This window comes from Acanthopagrus latus, chromosome 23 (genome assembly GCF_904848185.1).
Source record: "Acanthopagrus latus isolate v.2019 chromosome 23, fAcaLat1.1, whole genome shotgun sequence".
Lineage (NCBI taxonomy): Eukaryota > Metazoa > Chordata > Actinopteri > Spariformes > Sparidae > Acanthopagrus > Acanthopagrus latus.
The window spans coordinates 21,486,898-21,506,363 of record NC_051061.1 but is presented as its reverse complement, the minus strand read 5'-3'; the positions used below and the strand labels follow the sequence as shown (position 1 = coordinate 21,506,363).

Below are 19,466 nucleotides of genomic sequence, written 5' to 3'. Positions count from 1 at the left end.
GCGATGACGTCGGAGGAGATGAGTCAGCCAGAGACCTTGAACGTCTCCTCGTGTTGTCAGACACTTGTTGAGATGGTTCACATCTCCAGTCCTCCCACAGAGGCTCGACGGGCCCGAGGTGCGACAAAAGAGGCGACAGTCCGCACACGCGTGTGTCATCAGAGGAAACAAAAGAGGCAGAGCATCATTCATTAAAGAGGAGGAGGAGGAGGAGGAGAGGAGGAGAGGAGGAGAGGAGGAGAGGGGACATAGTGAACTGAATGAAATCAGCACCATGGAGAGAGTTCACGTTACACACTGCTGCTGAGAAGAAGATCTATTTATATCCTCCATAATAAGAAACTGCAGCCCACTCAGGTCTGCAGGAAGGAGCTCTGATGGCAGCCGACCAATCAGGGAGGAGAAACATTCAGCGTGTTCCAGCTGATTCAGGTTGTTTCAGAGCTTCGACCTTGTGAGACGCATCACAGACAAAGTGGGTTATTTATAATATAATCAGATCCATAAAGAATCAATTCATGCCTATTTTCTGATGTTTCACACTGTAAAAATAAAAAAGTTAAGAAAACTAAAAAATTTCAAGGCAACTTTCGGCAATAAACCTTTAAAGTTTTGATCCCAATGAAATAATATTTTGTTCACATAATGAAATGTTCTTCTTTGAAAGTTACAGTTGAGTTACAGACGAGCTCGAAATGTTTTGTGTTCTGATAATAAACTTTTCTTATCTAGTTAAAGTTGGAGTGATGCCGACTAAACTGAAATTGCGATGATCATCAGTGTTGCCAAGAACTCCTGAACCGAGTCATGAGCAGAACCAGAGCGACTCCTGCGCAGCGTGACACACAACGAAACCTACAAACTATAAACCAAAGGCTCACATGAAAGATCGATATTTACTTCAAAACACCCACAGAAGACAAAGAAAATCCATCTTCAGTCTCTGCTTTTATTGCCCGTTTATGAGACTTTCTATGAGCAACACATACATACAGACTCCAAGGAGCTGAAAATAACTTTTTATTGACCGCTCTTGTTCCTCATCCTCCTCACACAACACAGATTTTGCTGCAAGCGTCGTGTTTTTTCTCTGCGATTCTTGTCTCATGGAAACCGTCGTTAAGTGCAGAAGGTTGCAAACAATTATATAACACAGTGAGATGTCTGCAGTCGTCTTTGTCTGAGAGGAAACAACACAGATCCAGAGCACTGAAACACTGCTGATTATCAAAACAGTGGAAGTTAACAGTCAACAACTAATCGATTCATCGTTCGTTCCTGTTTAAATGTCGATAATCAGAGCAGATTGCAAATCAAATGTTCAGTTCAGAGCTTTAAAACTAGACAAGATGTTTCCTTCGTGTCCTTCAGCTTCTCTCTCCAAACCCTGTCTCTCTTATCAGACATCAGATTTTATTGATGCGAATGAATTCAATAAAACGACTTCTGCCCCTTCTGCTGATGTCTCTACAGAGTGGAAGATGAAATAACCGCAGGTGCTGACGCCGTCGGTGCAGCGGGCCGACTCATCGCAGTGAGCTGTTCAGCTCCACTATGACGAGCACGTCGTGATCGCTGCTCTTTAAATAATAAATGGGGGGGTTTGTGTGTGTGCCGGTAAATGTTCACCCCGGTCTTCATCTGCATCCACAAAATCCTGAATGTTAAAGACTGTGTAGGCGTGCAGGAAACACTGAGAGGTGCTTATATGATCACACACACAGCCTACAAACAGTGAAACAAACAGGCCGAACAAATGAATGATTGTGTCACGAGAGAGCAGAAACGAAGGCAGTTAATTGGAGCTCGCTCTTAACACCTCCCGTATCCATGACGACGGGGAATTGGGCAGCGATCTGAGCGGTCCATCGGTTCGTTCGTCTGGTTTATCCGTAATGAGACGGGAACCACCTGTTCCGTCCTGACACCAGTAAACACTCGACAAAACATTCAATATGCGCATTTCTGATTTGACGGCGTCAGTCTGTCGGACGCAACAGTCGAACACCAACCTGCGCTGTGAGATCTGTATACTGTGATCTGTGGAGTGTGTTTACCTGCACTGTCACTGAATGAGAAAAAAATTGGTCTCAAACTCGTCTCTTTCCCTCCGGAGACAAGACGTCTCTACATATAATCTTCATATATGTTGAGTTGTATCGTTACTGAATATTGTCTCTATTATCTCTGTAATTAGCACAGCATTAGAGGAAATAATTATGAATGTATAATAAAGCGCTACCAGAGGATTTCCTCTATGAATGTGGAACTATTAAATGATGTTGAACCTTTTTATCAGAGTAATAAGAGCGATAGTGAAAATGTTCAGCAGCCACCACATTTAATCAGGTCTGAGACTTTAATAACTGCTGCCTGCTTGTCTCAACGACACTGCGTCTGATTAAACATGGAGTACATTCATTTTATTTACAAGAGCAGACACACACACACACACACACACACACACACACGCGCTGAGACGTCCACAACAACTCAGATTATTTCCTGCAAACTGGGAGAGAATAATTACGTCTGACAAGATGGGATCTAAATTATGGACGCATGATATATGGCCCAATAATGGAATATTAATATTATTGGTTATCGGCAGATGCCGTAAATTATAGTCGATAATACGAAGCCAAATTGCTTTTGTGCAGCATCTATACACAGGAAGTGGTGGCATGCACCTTTAAAGTTGTGCACAGAGAAGAAGAAAACGAACAACAAACACTTTCAAGTCTTCAAGTTTAACCATTAAATCTTCTGACAGATATAAAATATCAAGTAAACCATCTCTACTCGCTACATCTGAGCCGCTCCTGCACTCTGTGCATAAAAAAAAACAATAAATCTTTTATCGGTATCGGCCACGAGAGCCAGGTAATAATCGTTCACGCAATTATTTTATAATTACGTGACGGCACCCGAAGGCTTTTAGAAAATGTATTAATCTCTAATGTTCAGAGTCTCATCCGGACCGGACGGATGACGCTTCTCCCAGTGTGATACAGAGTCAGCGTCCTATAAAAGCCACCTTCCTCTGACGTCATCGGTTCCGTTCACCTCCCCGTCAGCGTGGGTCAGAGCTCTTCCTGCGTTCGTCCCTCTGGAGCCTCCGACTGGTTTCGCTCTCCAGCTCCACCAGCAGAGCCGGCAGCATGCTGTCCAGCACGGCCAGTCCGTCCCAGGAGCAGCGCAGACCTCTGAGAAGAGATGAAGAAGAGAAAAATAACAACCAACACAGCAGAGATTAGGAAACTATAAATCTGCAGTTATTCTCATAGAACATTTCCTGGTTCCTGCATCTCTAATTTGAGGATCTGATGCTTCTCTTTGTCTTTTATTATAGATAATTAAATGTTGAGGTGAAACAAGCGATTTGAAAACATCACTTTGGTCTCTGTGAAGCTATAACAGGCATTTTTCTGTCGATTCCAGCTCATAAACACAGTATACAAACTGAGGTAACATGTGATATTGTTATATTGTTCTCTTTGCTTAAAGAGGAGATGTGCTTATCATTGTTTCCATCTTATTCTGGTGCTCCACGTCAACTTGTTGCACTTTGTTGATATCAAACTTCTGCATTCAGACACTTTCACGTGATCGTCACCTGTCGTCCAGGACGAGTCGTCCGCTCCGTAGAAACTCTCGGACCTCGGCGGACGTGCCGAACACTTGGCGTAGGCCCAGCTGAGGGCTGAACATCTGCCAGTGCTGCAGAAAAACACACCCACAAACCACATTATCTCATTCCTACTGAGCGTGCCGAGCAGAACATTTCCCATTATGCTGGGTGTAAAGCTCTCACCTTGTGATTAATGCCCTCGGTCATTCTCATTCCCATCACCAACACCTCCTCCAATCTGCAGAACAAACATCTTTTATGACACAACGATCAGTGTTTGATTCCGACAAGGACAGAACGCAGTGAGTTAAGACACGAGGCCGATAATAGACGTTCACAAGGACAGAGAGTCTGAAAGAGCGAGCACATGTGCGGCGACCTCTAACACTGTGTTTCTCGCTGAGACATCTCACATGGGCTCAGAAAATGTGGTAAAGGCAGCTGCCCTGTTGTGTCACGTCTATATATACGCTCGTTATCAGCCCTGTGAACGCAGCCTCTCACAGTTCAAGATGGCCGAGCCGAATCCGCCTCCGCGTCCCGTGTCCCCTCTGCTGGACTTCCCGGATCCACACGTCAGGCTCCAGAGTCTGGGTCCGGGCCTCCCGAGCGACGCCTCCCTCCCCCAGAGGGACAAACCGACCGTGAGCTCCTGTCACACACAGAAAACATTCAACTTCTCCCCTCATACGTAATATTTCATCAATCACAGCCTGCAGGGTAGATAATAGGTCACCTGGGCCGACGCCGATGTACTGACGTCCGCTCCAGTAGCTCATATTGTGATGACTCACTGCGTTCTGCAACACAAAGTGAAGCATTATCGTGACTGTTTTCTAGGCCACGCGGGGCTAAGTGGAGCAGACATCTGCCTCGTCGACGGACCGATTGTGAAGACAAAACAAACAGCAGCAGAGATGAGTAACGGTCAGATGTCGCAGAATCATAAACAGCAGATACAATCATGTGCAGTCAGAAATGACTGATGATTTCCTCACTGCGTAAAAACGCTGGATCAGGTATGAGTGAGTACACAAGTCCATGTACAGATCCAATAACACATCGTTTATTTATTAGAAACGAGGCCCAGCAGCTTCCTAAAGACAGTAACCGACAGATTTACTGCTGCACATTAAGATCGTCGAAGTCAGAGAAAATAAGGATCATGTTAGGAGCATCCTGTTTCCTCGACTTTGAGTTGTGTCCTTCCTGAGTTAGTTTCATTCCTCATATAAAGCACCCTGACGTCTGTAATTCAAGAGTCCCTTTGCTAAGAAATTAAAGCCTTTTTCTATAATACTGATGATAGAATCAGTGTCTCCTCAGTGCCAAAGCTTGAGGAGGATCATGAGGCACAAATGGTCTTAAGTTTAGTTTTTGCAACCCTGATGTTGTAAAATGACAAATAAATGAACCTTTAACCTTTATTTCTGTGACAAAAACTACTGAAGTAACTATTTTCAAAGTTTGAATTATTATTCAAGACTCTAAACTTTTTAAAAATCTCAGAGTATGAGGACACAGGCTACATTCAAACAGCCTTGGCTTTTTGCTAAACAGCCTCGTCCCGCAGGAGAGAAGTACGCAGATAAAACAAACTAAAGAAAGAGATCTGAACAGGCCGGGGAGAAGAAAATACTTAGCTGGTCGAAAGAGAAACCTATGAAGTATGTTTGATTGTTACAAGCTTGAAATAAATTAAATACAGGCAGAGAACTCAAAATTCATTTGAATCCATTGTTTTATCAGCTGTTGTGCATCGTTGTTGCTCTGTGATGATTGTGTCACTCAATCAGGAGTCGTCAATAAACTCAATAATAGAAAAGTGGCTCCTGAAAGAAAAACGAGGGGGACGGAGGACGGAGGACAGTCTGCTGAGGACTCACATGTCTCGCAAAGTTGGACACCTCGTACTGCAGGAAGCCGTGCTGGTGGAGCGTCGTCCGGGCTCGCTGGTACATCTCTGCTGTCACGTCTTCAGCCGGCACGCTGGCTTCTCCTCCCTCCACCCGTCTGAACAGCTGCGTGCCTCGCTCCAGCGTCAGCTGGTACAGAGACACGTGGTCGTCGCACACCTTCAGCAGCTCCGACAGCTCGCTCTCCCAGGATTCAACGCTCTGTTCAGGACGTCCGAACATCACGTCCACCGACACCCTCCCGGGGAGCAGCCTCCTGGCCTCCTCGATGGCCTGCAGCGCCTGATGGGAGCTGTGGTCTCTGCCCAGGATCTTTAGGTCCTCGTCCTGCAGAGACTGAAGGATGAAAAAAAATGTATATCATTTTCAACTTTAACTGGGTTATAATCACTCCTTTTTTAAATAACAATAATAATAATAGGATTTTAAATACCAGCTGAGATTGAGATTTAACAGGAAAAAAGCATCTTTATCTTCTTATTTTTTTTTTTTACTAGAATGCATTAACACAGCCCAAATAATCCAAAAATGAAAGGTAAAAAAAACCCCCATCAAATTGTTCTGTGATGAGTCTTCTACAGATGATTCATTCACCTGGACCCCGATGGAGAAGCGGTTCACTCCGGCACCACAGAACTCCTCTAACCTGGACTTGCCCACAGGAGTCGGGTTGACCTCCAGCGTGACCTCGGCCTCGTCTGAGAGACTAACCCGCCCGGCAACAGTTTCCAGGACGGCGGCGATGGTCGAAGGGTGAGCCAGGCTCGGAGTCCCTCCACCGAAAAACACCGAGGTAACACTGTCGTGATAGTAATAAAGTTTAAAGTGATGATTTAAAGACATAAACACTGTGTGGAGAGATCAGAATTAAAGGTGTGTGAGAGCTGCAGGAGGATTTCATGTGGGAGGTCTGAACAGATCCACCTACCGGGACACCTGACTGAGCTGCAGCAGGGTGTCCGTCTCCCTCTGAAGGCACTCCGTCATCATGACGTCATTGTTCCCTCTGGATATGTACTTGTTGAAGTTGCAGTAGGAGCATCTTCTGAGGCAGTAGGGCCACTAGAGGAGGAGGAGGAGGAGGAGGAGGAGGAGGAGGAGGAAGGTCACTTTGACAAACTTTCCAGACATGACACAGAATCATTCGCCTCTAATTGTGCGCACGCGACCGTCTCTGCATGGACATTTCCCAATCAGTACAATTGACCCAAGCCTGCTCACGTGCACGTAGAGAGCCGCGTGCCCGGTGAGATGAGCGGACTCGGATCCACCTTCGATCGGTCCTCCGCCGGAAGCGTGAGAGAGGCGACGCGGGCCGGGACACCGGGCCCGTGTGAGCGCGTGCACCGTGCGTGCGATCATTCCTCGATGACGTCACAGACCGGTCTGAGAGTCTTGAGAGTTCTGGTTCGACCTTCACTGGGACACGTGGTCCCGTCGGAGCAGCCACGCGCGTCCCACTGCACTATAAACATAAACATAAACTGTGTTATTGTTTCCATGGCAACACACCTGCACGGCAATGTGACGCACGAGTGTATGAAGGTGACATAATGACGTAAAAAAGTCAATAATTAGGTGTCTGTCTGTCTGTTTACATCGCTGCAGGTCGCTTCCTGGTTGCTGTGACGTCACTCGAAACAGGAAATGAATAAATGTGACGTCAGGCTGTGTGTGTTGCCAGGTTTGGCCGCAGAGGGGCGCTGTTTCACCAGCCTGTGAAAGTCTTTTCCTCACCATCATTTCACATTGTGTAATTTTATATTTTATATGATGAGATCGTTCTCTTATATTTTATTGACTCTTAAACAGTCTTGTAAATGTAGTTATTTGGTCTTTATTCACAGAAATAAAAGGAAAATATAATAATATAAATGTTGATAAAGTATCCAAAAGTCCTACATGAATAAAAGATACTGTGTAAAATTTAAAGTGTCTGAATCTAATATTTAGTGTACTTAATTATCAAAAGAAACCTTCTTGCAGTATCACCGTATATAAACCAGTAAATGAAGAACCTGAAGAATATCTTAGAGAATTTTTTCGTGCATTTTTGAAGTAGTTTGAATCTGTGAGGAACTACTAGTGTTTGTCAGACCGACTGTATTTTATTGGTCAGTATTTGTTTTGTCCGGCGCTTACAGAGAAGACTTACAGGCTGATTTAATATTGGCAGGTCTTTGCAAACATGTCATTTGTTGTTGCAGTGACAACACATGAAGACATTAGTCTATTTCTGGATGATAAACTTGTGCTCCACCCACAGAGGATCAAACTGATTTAATGAGCTATTGATTTCTCTCATCACGGGGGAAATAAACACAATCTGGTGAGCTGGCTGTGACATAACATTGTCAGGTCGTCACCTTTAAAACGGAGGGACTGAAGCTCATCACTGAGTGTTTGTTAGTGTTAACTCTTCAGGGTTACAGTTAATTAAACCTTTTTCTCGTCTTTCCGGCTCTGTAAGCGGACACACAACCCTCCAGTTAATGTTGGCACATTCAATTAGTAACCTCTGACCAGCACTGAATACGACTGGAGAGGTTGTTGTGATGACGGCTGTTGTATAATACGATGTGTGAATAAAGAAAAAGAGCCAGTCAGAGAAAATACAAAAAATATCTGTCACAGTAAATATTACAAACATACACAACACAGTCGTTTATTAAGTAATTAAGGTTTTTTAACTGTAAATGTCAATAAATGTGACTGTGCTCGCTGCCAGCTTCCAGCCCTGAGGATATTTTCCACTTAATATTAAACCTGGTAACCAATTATCTAATCAGCAGTCAGAGCGAGTGAGCGGGTGGATGAGACAGATAGAGAGAGGAGAGAGGATGGACATGTGTTGTCACTGAATACACACAGCAGTAATGGTGATGAGTTCAGTTTAGGGCGAAGCCGGAAAACTTTGTGACCGTCCGAAACAATCTGAGCTGTAGATCTGCCTGATGGAGAAGAGGAAGAAAGGTAAGAGCACTGATCTCACACTGTGTCTACAGTCCAGAGGCCAAAACATGACACAGAAACAACTTTTTTTAAATCTACTTTTGCTTCTGGATCAAAACCCGACAACAAAACAAGCTTCATCAACACAAAGGAGACAAGTGAACAACAGTGTATGATAAAAGACATTCAACCTAATATGAGTCAGTCTTATAGTAAAGTAAATGCGCTTAATATTCTTTTTCCATGACTTGTTTACATTATTATTATTATTATTATGACAGCCTCTTGTGTATGAGTTTGATGCTAAGCTAATTATTCTGCCAAAGAGAATGAAAAACACATGATACAGGATGACAGGAGCTGCGAGTACGAAGACGATGTTTCCTCAGTCATCTGAATTAATCAGCATTTAACTTTTTTGATGACAATTTTCAAAATTTCCTTTTCGGCTGTTCAACATGGACCAGTTTTTATTTTGCGACTGGCGCTTGTATTGTTCTCTATAAATTGATTAACAGTGGTTTCCACCGCTCCTCTCAACACGACTGAAATTCCCTCTGTCTCTTCTGATTTACATCGTGTTGCTTCTTTCTCAAATTCAACCGAACCTCCTTGTTTCACAGGATCTCCCACAGAATTAAGGCTCATGGTGGTCGGCAGCAGTGGACCCCCACAGTTCCTCCTAACAAACGCCATACTGGGGAGGGAAGTGTTCTCTAAAGACATCAGCAGCCTCTCTGACAGCAGGAAGAACACCGGAGAGCTGGCTGGCAGACGAGTGGCGGTCATCAACGGGCCGAACATCTATGACAAGGATATTTCCCGGCCCAAGAGGAAGATGGAGCTGAGGAGGCAGAAGTGCCTGTGTATTCCGGGTCCTCATGCCTTCCTTATTGCCTTCGACATGGACACGATCTCCCCGAATGACATGCGAGTTCCCAAACTGATGAGGCAACGCTTTGGAAGACATTGTCTGAGGCACTGCATAATCCTCCTGGCCTATGAGGGAAACATGGAGGCGGCGGCGCTGGAGAACAAGGTGCAGAAGACTGACTGGCACCTGAGAGAACTGATTGAGAAGTACGGCGGGCGCTTTCACGTTTTCAGCAAGAACTGGAGGGATCGCAGCCGGGACCGAGAGCTGCTGCAGAAGATAGAGCGGATGATAGCCTCGTTAGGGGGCGGCTACTTCTCCAGCAGAACCTTCCAGAAGGCCGAGGACTGCGTGATGAAGGAGGAGAAGAGGCTGAGGAAGCAGAGAGCAGCGGAGATAAAGAAGGCCTGGACCGAGATGGAGAAGCAGTACATAGCGGAGGAGCTGTATCAGCAGCAGGATGCCTACACCACCAGCATCGGAGCAGAGATCAGAGCCAAGGCCGAGATGGACAATGGATGGGTCAGGACTTCCCTGGCCAGAGGACTGGGGACGGGGTTTGTTGTGGGAGCCGTCGTGGGTGCGCTGTTTGGGTCCATAGAGGGCCCAGGTGGGATGGTTCTGTACGGGATCATAGGCGGTGCTGTGGGTGGATCGGCAGGAGGAACAGCTCAGGTAGCGATAAAGCACATGGAGGACAGAGTGGCTCCTCCTGCCAGACTCAACTTCAACTCCATCTTCATCAATCGCTTCTTTGCAGCGCCGTCGCGTCAGTGACAGCCAAGTATTGACCTGTGATCGGCTTTTCATGAATAGAACAAGCCGATGTACATTTCTGCAAACCACAGATATGCTGAAACTTCATATTTCTATAGGTTTGGTTAGGTTAAGGCTAAAAAATCACCAAGTTAGGGTTAGGAAACAATCAATTTTACCTGCTTCTGTCACCACAAACCCAGTTGGAAATTATCCTGACGTCTCCGCAAATGTTTCTAGTTTTTTTTACCACTAACTCGGCTGGAAATTGTCGTGAAGTTGGCTCAAAAATATGTGACTTATATGACTTAATTGCCGCCGGGAGCACAGCAATACGACATTAAATCCTCTTTAACAGCAATTGAGTTTTCCCACCCCGAGCGTGACGTAAGAAGAAAATGGCTTCTGGCTTCACAAAAACCGAGAATCTCTGTCTATACTTTACACATTCAACATCTGAAACATGAACTTGAATTGTTCTATACTTTGATACTGTTGTGTCACGGGATGTTCATAAATCTCACTGTAAATCCTTTTGAATAAAACACAGTTGTCCTGCATTTCCTGGTGTCTTGCTGCAGGTTAGTTAAAGTGTAGCTCAGATAACATTCAGGGTGGAGTCTCGGCTGAGAGTGCCTTTGTCTGAAGCGCTGCCCCTTTCCCAGATAACACACACACACCTCAGTGCACCTGTCGAGTGCACACCGACTGCAGTGTGTATGTATCAACGACTGAAACTGTGAACTGAAGCTTTGCCGACTGACTGCACTGGTTTTCTGGACGAGATCCTCCGACAGGTAAGACCACACCGGGCTCGGTAACTTTCTGTTTCACTGCTTAAAACGCTGCTTAATGGACAGAAATCAGACCTGTGACTCATTTATGATCATGTCATATAACCTGAGCGCGTTTCCTACGTGAGTGTCAGAGAACAACAACAAACAAACCTCAGGAATCGCATGAATACTGACATCAGGTCTTCAGTAGCTGCTGGTTTGTGTTGACTTGTGTTGTGCTTCAGCTGCCAGGTGATGTAACTAATTGTTTGGCTGCTACCTGTTTGACTGCATACTTCACATCACATCTAAAACTCGGCCGCTTCCGCTCTCAGCGTGATCCGTCCCTGATCACAAAGAAACTCCTTTTTTTAAATGCAAAAGTCTGTGACAATGACAGTAAAAGGTGATAATGATCCGAGGGGCTGGGCTTCACTGTTTGAAATGACCGTGTGGATTAAAAATATATGTACATATCCGCTCCTTTGTGTATCATTACATAATAGGAGAGGAATGTTTTACTGCTCTTGAACAAGAAGTTCCTGAGAATCTGACTGCTGCACGACCTTCAAATGTTTGTGTGGTCCCACCTCAGTGTAAAGCTTCCATTTGTCAGCCGCAGGAACTTACTTTTAAGTTTTAAATATTCGATTTTAATGTGAATACAGTGGTGGAATGTGAGCAGCAGTCAGTACATTTACTCAAGTACGATACTTGTACTTGAACTTTCCATTTTATTGTTTCTTCTAAACTGTTAAATTTGTGTGTCATGATTTAGTTTTTTTTCCTTCTTAATCACTACATTGATCATTTTGCTCTGTCTCAGACTAGCTGATGTCACGGTGTTTGCTAACAGTGATCCTGATAAACTAATAAACTAATTAATCATCTCCTCCAATAAGTCTGTCCAAGGTTGGGAAGCACTGGAACTACAAAACTATATTTAGAAAAGATAGAACGAGCCCCATCCTGACCAGCTCCTACAACAAAATTCTGTAATAATAATAATAATAATAATAATAATAATAATAATAATAATAATGACTGTTCAACTGCACAACCAGTATGTTTACTTTCAATGCTTTATTTACATTTTACTTGATACTACTTTTGTCCTCTCAGTTAAATAGAATTGTTACAGTTTGATTTGTATGTATTGTCAATAGTTTACAGTTTTGATCATTTAGATGATCATGTAGGTGATTTTAACTAGCGGGGTTAGCCTGTCAGCTAGCCAGTCAGTTAGCCTAGCCAGCTGCTAGTATGAATAAAGGCCTTTATAACTGATAGATGCAGCTGGACACATAAAATATAAATCCTTCTCTGAGGAATGACGTCAGAGCTTTACTGCTCGCTTTCGTAAGACGGTGATCGTCAGTCACTTTTATCTTTTGAAGTTCTGCCAAGAACCGAGTGTAAAAAAAAAAAGAAAAGAGCCATAGCAACCTTACGTTAGCATGTGGCTCGCTAACGTTGCTAAAGGTAATCTATCTTGAGAATGAAAGATGTAAAGAACAATATATACATATAAAAATGTAAACTTTTAACAATATATACAAAGTGAACTGTGTTTTAAGTAAGTTGCAGATGATGAAGCGCTGCAGAAAAAGCCAGTTAATTTCCTAACAAAAAACAGGAGTTCACGCTAGAAACTTGTTGCATAAAATAAACAAATGTCCTCCTTTTGTCAAAAGATTTCTATGGGCACTTCTGAAAACCAGCCTGTCTGTGTCACCAAGTAAAAGCTTTGTCACAGAGGTCTTTGATTAAAATAAAAACATACTTTGTCTACATTGTTGTTTTCAGAGTATGGCCTCTACGATTAGCCTCCTGCCAGAGAAGCACTTCTTGTGCTCTCTGTGTAGAGACATCTTCACCAGTCCGGTCACCATACCATGTGGACACAGCTTCTGCTTGTCCTGTCTCTGCCGGTACTGGGGACGACACCAGTCCAAATACTGCCCCCACTGTAAGAGAGTGTTTGCTGACAAGCCTGACCTCAGCGTCAACCGCATCCTGGCAGACGTCTCAGACAACTACAGGAAGAATCGACCGCAGAAACCACCTGACGAGGAAATGGTACTTAATCATCTCTTGATCTCATCATAGATGATCTGCTCTGATGATGAATCTTACATTTGTTTGTGTGCTTGTTTCACTGTTGCAGGTCATAGATGTTGAGCAAATGATTCAGGAAAGGCTGCAGAAGAAAGAAAGGTTGAAATATTCCCTTGAGCTCCAAAAGGTGAGTTAAAAAATCTTTAGATGTTGTTAAGATCTTTGGGTCTTTGTGGTTGAATGATGACACATGACAACGTCCGAACAGAGCTCCTACCTCAGGGAGGTGCGAGAGAGCCAGAAGGTTTTCTCCACCCTCGTCAACGCCATGGAGAAGAGTCACAAAGCGGTCGTTGCGGCAATCGAGGAGCGACAGAGAGCTGAGGAGAGGAGACTGGAGGCACTGATGGAGGAGCTGGACCAGGAGATCCAGGCGCTGAGGAAGGAGACCACCGAGTCTGATCCTCAGATTCATGTAAACAGTGATCAGACCGACGATATGAAGCAGGTCACCGTGGTAAGCACCTTTATTGTTACTGCAGGTAATATAATGATGACGCTGGCTGACATCAGTAAAGCATCTTCACGTCACGCAGGACATTGTTTCCACGACGTGCCCCTCCGAGATGAAGGACTGGTCCAAGGTCACCATAGAAACTGACCCCTGTGTCGGGGTCGCCAGGCGAGCGCTGTCAGACATGATGGAGAAGATAAAGGTGGAAGTTAACAGGCTCTCCAAGTCTGGTGAGAAAAGCAACTTCTTAAAATGTTTTAAATCAGCATTCAACTTGAAAGTTCAATGACAAAGACACGTTTCTTTCCCTGTGACTCTTCTTTGACAGAACTAAAGAGAATCGAGAAATACACGGGTAAGGATTCATCAACTTTGTCTTCGTTTTGTTTTGTTTTTTCAGTTTTGTTCTGGTGAGGGTCAGGCATAAAAACACCAACCCAGATATCTAGTGGTTTAGTCCTTCAAGTTCAAATACTGACACAGCATATATCCAGTGGTTTCACGCTCACTAAGGTTGAAACACTGTCATGAACAGTGGTCTCTCGCCCAAAAGGTATCCAGTGATTTCAAGCATTCCCTCTGTTAAAAGGCTAAATATGTCATTTAAGGTAAATTACAGAAATCACCTCCACTCCTGACCCTTTTCTCCTCCGTCCCTCTTAGTGGATGTCAACCTGAGTGCTAAGACAGCCCACCCCTACCTCTCCATCTCAGATGACAGAAAACAGGTGAGGCACACGGACAAGCTCCAGGAGGTACCTGATCACCCGAAGCGGTTCGACCGCGTGGCGAACGTGCTGGCCAAGGAAGGCTTCAGCTGCGGGAGGTGCTACTGGGAGGTGGAGGTCGGGGAGAAGATTGAGTGGAGCCTGGGTGTCGTCAGACAGTCTATAAACAGGAAGGGCAGGTTTACTGTCTGCCCTGCGAACGGTTTCTGGACTTTGAGCCTGAAGGCTGGAGGGCAGTACACTGCCAACACCTCTCCTGTCACCCTGTTGGCTCTGGAGCAGAGACCCAGGAGGGTGGGCGTGTTTGTGGACTACCCAGAGGGCCGTGTGTCCTTCTACTGCGCAGAATCTGGAGTCCACATTTACACCTTCACAGATACATTCACTGACAGGCTCAATCCATTTTTCAGTCCTGGTCGACTGCATGGCGGCAGAAACGCTGCTCCCCTACTCGTCTCCTCTAGTTTCTGCAGCATCTGAACATCATTTATCATCATTTTACAACATAATTTATACATCTTCACTGTAAATACAGCTGCTGTGCTCTTGATAAACTTTTCATTATCAAAACAGACTGTGAAATATATTTATTTAGTTTCAAATCCATGTGAAAAAATACAATGAACCACATTTTCCCTGTCGGAACAGTGAACAAGAGGTGGCCTAAGGACTTACTCCCTACACTCGAACAACTTCAATGAAACCCATAAACAGATTGAAAGGGAAAGAGGAGGGCAGGAGAAAAGAGAAGGCTCTCATAAATGAACAAGTGAAACAAGGAGAAAATAGGTTGCTGAGTTGGATGGACGCGAGGGGCTGCAGGGTTGGGACAGAGGTTGACGAGGAGCGGGGAGGGAGGGCGCAGCGAAAACAGCAGGGCATTGTGCTCGTACACCAGGCACTGGGAGACACACTCGAACACATTCACTCATTCACACACTGACACGGACGTGCACACAAGCGCATGCTTCTGCCCACTGCCGCACAGACTCGCGCTGGCATCTCGGAGGGCAGCCCCATCTCCAGTCCAGTCCTGGGTGTCGAGGCTGATCGACGCGCTCCGCTTCAGTTGACCTGACCTGTGAAGACAGAGCCTCCACCTGATCTCCAGCCGCTCTGCGGACCGGACCGAATTCTCAGGGCCGACGTTCTCGACTCCAGGCGGCATCCCAGCTGAGCTACGCGAGCAGAGGAGCAACCTGTGGACTGAGGGGAGCAGTGAGAGCACCCCGCTTGAGGTAAATATCCTCCATAATATCATCGGGGACACATTTGTGTGAAATGTGATGACTTTGATGGGGTAAAAATAGTCTCAGCATTGGAAGCAGGTGCATTAAATTGCTCTTTTCTCATCAGGCAGCAGGCAGAACCACAATTTGAACCAAAAACATGAGGCAGAGATCCTTAAATTGGAGTCTGGAGGCCTTCAGGGAGGGCGATTTATGTCTATAAATTCACACACAGTATTTTGTAACGCTGGGGGAATATAGGCCTGTCGGAATCACTATTTTGTTTCCCCTTTACAGTCACAAAAGGCTTTATACAACAAGATAAAACAGCCAAACACTCAGCATAAAAAGACAACTATACAACAATAAAAGCACGTAAAATAAAAGTCGTGCGAGTGGCTGCAGGGTGGATATGATGCATAGTTAGCTGCCCACTTACGAAACAGACTTTTATCTCATCCATCGTTGTCATGGAGGAACCCCGGGATCATGATGTTCAGGGAGGGTCTTTGATTCACAGAATTATTAATATGTGGATACTGAGAGCTGTGATAATAGATGACATAAGTCCTCCTGGCCCACTCTACAAGCCTTCATGAAAAGATGCTTGTGTTCAGAATCTCCTCATGTTTTTCTGAGATAATCCACTCACCCGGCAAGGCGTAGCTCGACACCCACAGCCGTGTCAAAGACGGCTATTCTCTGCGCTTCTCACTGGAATCCACTAAACATGGGCCTCCCAGCCTGGTTCCAAATATTTATGATAAATATATGCTCCATTAGTCTTTTCATCTGTGCTGATGTTCACTGCTGGACGTAGTAAGAAAATGTGATTGTTGCTGCACTGCTCGTACGATGAATTACATTTAAATTGGTCTCTCTCTGTGTTTCAGGATCACCTGTTCTTGTCTGATCCGAGCTGAACCCGACGACATCATCACCCACGGACTGAAGATCCAGTAGAGTGGAGAACAATACTTCCAGTACTGTAGACTGTCACATTTCTTTGTGGGACTATAAGTGGGCCCTTTGCAACAAACAGAGACTTTAAATAAAACCAAGACAAATCCATCGGAGTCCAACAACACCTTTCAAGATGGCAACCACGGGTATGCAGCTGCTGGGCCTGATCATGTCCATAGTGGGCTGGGTGAGCGGGGCGATAGTCTGTATCATCCCGCTGTGGCGAGTCACTGCCTTCATCGGTAACAACATCGTGACGGCTCAGATCATTTGGGAGGGTCTGTGGATGAATTGCATCGTGCAGAGCACGGGTCAGATCCAGTGTAAGGTGTACGACAGCTTGCTGGCTCTGCCCAGCGACATGCAGGCTGCCCGAGGCCTCACCGTGCTCTCCATCCTGATCTGCGGCATGGCTCTGGCTCTGGGTGTCCTCGGAGTCAAGTGCACCAAGTGCATCGGTGTAAACAGCGTGAAGGCTCGCATCGCTCGCATATCAGGCGCCCTTTTCGCCATCGCAGGGTTCCTCTACCTGGTGCCCATCTGCTGGACTGCCCACTCCATCATCAGGGATTTCTACGATCCACACGTGGCGGCACCTCACAAGCGTGAGCTCGGCCCGGCCCTGTACATCGGCTGGGGGGCATCAGCCTTGCTGCTCATCGGGGGCTCGCTGCTCTACGCTGGGTCGAGTCCCCCGGGCATGCCCGGCTCTCCCACCTTCAGCAGTGGAGAGAGCAGTCCTCGCAGGGCACCGGCCACACAAGTCAAAGGTTATGTTTAAGTTTCCAACCAGTCTGAAAGCCCTCTAGTCCCACAAATACACCCCCAACGATGACAAACCCGATTCCTCTCCTTTTGATTTTTGCTTCTTGTAGTTATTTTATATTTAATGTTATTTCAGTTTGCTTTTTTCTCTGAAAAGCCGCAGGAGGCTTTTTAGGGGAAACTGAACTCATTTCATTATTTCACACCTGATCTCCTTCAATAACCTGTTTCCTCTGTCTGTCTGTGTAAAATACAATAAAGTGTCGTCCAAATCCTCTTCTGAGGGAAATGGTGTGTGTTCACGTTTGTACAGTAGATTTCAAACGAAGATATTTGTTGTGCTCATTTATGTAAACACTACTATGGTCCCTGCTGAGTGGAGAAGAACAATAGAACAATGGGGTTGTGTGTACATTTGCGTGTGGCGCCATATTGTTGTGAGGAGTGTGTATCTGTGTGTGTGTGTGTGTGTGTTTGTGGTTCTCCATCTCGTATCTTCCATCTCATCTTCTGTGTCTCGGCTGACCGGTACCAGGGACAAAGACAAATACATCCCCCTTCTTCTTACAACATATAAAAATCTTGGATCTCCTTCAACGAGCAACAAGTAGGATCTCTCAGAACCTCCTACTCTTTGACACGAATACGCTGTCATGGCTAGATTTTCCATCCCATCAGCTGTCTTGGATGTCCAAAACTGATAATTACATGAGAAAAACAAAACAGATCAGCACTTTGAATGTGCCAGTTTGCGCTCCCGGTCTATCTGTCAGCGTCTCTGTGTGTGTAATCATGTAATGTGGGACGTTAGAAGCCACAGAGGAAAAAAAAAAATCTTTATTCATGAGACATTGTTCAGACCCCTCAGAGTCTGTGTTCTGTACTTTGAGGTGAATTCAAACCTTTTCCAAGCTAAATCTCTTAAACGAGGTGAAAAAGCATTTAGCTTACGAGCAGTGAATGTGATCAGAGTCGTGAACTGATGGATCCTTCAGATTTGTTTTTCTTTCTGTCCGTAACAGCAGACAGAGCAGCACAATGCCACTTTATAGAGCATTACAGCACCACAGCAACAATGGGCCCCAGTGTCCCGAGTGCCAGGTAGTGACTCATACATGACCTAAGTAGCCCTATACCAGGGTTGGTAGCGCGACGCTGTGAGTACAGTAAGGCTTTTTTTTTTTTTTACTGTACGACTGTTACGGGACGAACGTGGAGCGAGACAAGTGCACTATTTATGTCGTAAATAATCAGGACAGCTCTCAAGGTATGTCCCAACACAAGAGTAACGATTAAGCGTACATATTAAAGGTTTACTGATGATTCATTAGTGGAATACACAACCGGACATGATGTTAAAAGTAAAAGTCTTAAATTAATAAAGCCAACATAACTGGATTCTACAAGCAGGATATTAGAAATAAGTGTCTCGCTGGCGTCTCTGGTTGAAAGCGTCACGCCTGTATTAGCTCTGATGACTCTGACTGGGTGTGGACGGAGGTGTGTGTGGTTACACCTGCGACCACACCAAACTGTGGTGTCACTGTGTACATCTGTACATTACTGCAGCGAGGTGTGGAGATAAAAACCACTGGAGGTCAAGAAAAACCAGAGTTTCCAGGGGTGTTAAGTTACAATCTGATCAAGATTAGGCTCATTTTGACTATATATCATTTAATGTGCTGTGTAGAAATACATCAATAAATATGGATATGATCATTATAGATTTATAAAATCTGAATCTGCTACCTAACTAGTAGATTAAATACTTTTTATTTGACTTAAAGTACCACAATAATTTCCAAAGGTAAAAGTACTCATTGTGAATGTGCAGAGTAGAATAATCATTAATATGTGTTACTTAAATTAATTATCAACACATGTATGAGTTTATTACTTTCATATATAATGTAGGTAGGATACAGTTATACATAATAAAATCATCAGAGTATGTTAGTTTATTGTCTTTGTGCTAATAATCTGAATCTGCAAAGTAACTAGTAACTGAGTAACTGTAATGTAGTGAAAAGCACAATGGTTTTCTCCGAGATGATCAAGTAGAATAACATGTGTACATGTACTCTGTTACATTTCACTAGCACTCTGCTTTATAGAGAGTAACTGAGTAAAAAAGTACAATATTTCCCTCCATTGAAATGTGGTGGAGTAACCTGGAAATATAAAATAGTAACTAATGGAAATCACTGTACTATAGCTGATTAAAAATACTTTTCTACATTCCACCACCCAGTGTTTTGTCATGTAGATGTAATTAAGTACTCAAAGTACATGAGTAAATGTACT

The 19,466-nt window shown here is 44.6% G+C and overlaps 4 protein-coding genes across 6 annotated transcripts in view; 3 read left to right on the top strand and 1 right to left on the bottom strand.

The window, feature by feature from the left end:
* Positions 1 to 929: 929 nt before the first annotated feature.
* rsad1 (radical S-adenosyl methionine domain containing 1) overlaps positions 930 to 19,466 on the bottom strand; it is an 18,831-nt gene continuing 294 nt past the window's right edge. Inside the window, exons 2-11 of one of the 3 annotated variants that reach the window (XM_037087807.1) lie at positions 8,417 to 8,498; positions 6,769 to 7,012; positions 6,476 to 6,609; positions 6,142 to 6,346; positions 5,518 to 5,883; positions 4,368 to 4,431; positions 4,136 to 4,283; positions 3,815 to 3,869; positions 3,617 to 3,720; positions 930 to 3,206 (exon numbers count right to left, since the gene is read on the bottom strand). In XM_037087807.1, the coding sequence (XP_036943702.1) occupies positions 3,074 to 3,206; positions 3,617 to 3,720; positions 3,815 to 3,869; positions 4,136 to 4,283; positions 4,368 to 4,431; positions 5,518 to 5,883; positions 6,142 to 6,346; positions 6,476 to 6,609; positions 6,769 to 6,909 (1,350 nt within the window). In that variant the 5' untranslated portion in view covers positions 6,910 to 7,012; positions 8,417 to 8,498 and the 3' untranslated portion in view covers positions 930 to 3,073. Of the gene's footprint in view, positions 3,207 to 3,616; positions 3,721 to 3,814; positions 3,870 to 4,135; positions 4,284 to 4,367; positions 4,432 to 5,517; positions 5,884 to 6,141; positions 6,347 to 6,475; positions 6,610 to 6,768; positions 7,013 to 7,145; positions 7,229 to 8,416; positions 8,499 to 19,466 lie in introns of those variants that run through there. The other 2 variants (XM_037087806.1, XM_037087808.1) reach the window with 2 other exon arrangements.
* On the top strand, positions 8,430 to 10,550 carry LOC119013361 (GTPase IMAP family member 9). Its single transcript, XM_037087810.1, has 2 exons — positions 8,430 to 8,520; positions 9,123 to 10,550. The coding sequence occupies exons 1-2, from the start codon at positions 8,502 to 8,504 to the stop codon at positions 10,148 to 10,150; spliced, it is 1,047 nt and encodes a 348-aa protein (XP_036943705.1). The 5' UTR covers positions 8,430 to 8,501; the 3' UTR covers positions 10,151 to 10,550.
* Positions 10,773 to 14,724, top strand: btr02 (bloodthirsty-related gene family, member 2). Its single transcript, XM_037087809.1, has 7 exons — positions 10,773 to 10,926; positions 12,712 to 12,984; positions 13,073 to 13,150; positions 13,232 to 13,480; positions 13,560 to 13,707; positions 13,806 to 13,832; positions 14,141 to 14,724. The coding sequence occupies exons 2-7, from the start codon at positions 12,715 to 12,717 to the stop codon at positions 14,683 to 14,685; spliced, it is 1,317 nt and encodes a 438-aa protein (XP_036943704.1). The 5' UTR covers positions 10,773 to 10,926; positions 12,712 to 12,714; the 3' UTR covers positions 14,686 to 14,724.
* Positions 16,496 to 17,451, top strand: cldnk (claudin k). Its single transcript, XM_037087812.1, has one exon. The coding sequence runs from the start codon at positions 16,531 to 16,533 to the stop codon at positions 17,176 to 17,178; it is 648 nt and encodes a 215-aa protein (XP_036943707.1). The 5' UTR covers positions 16,496 to 16,530; the 3' UTR covers positions 17,179 to 17,451.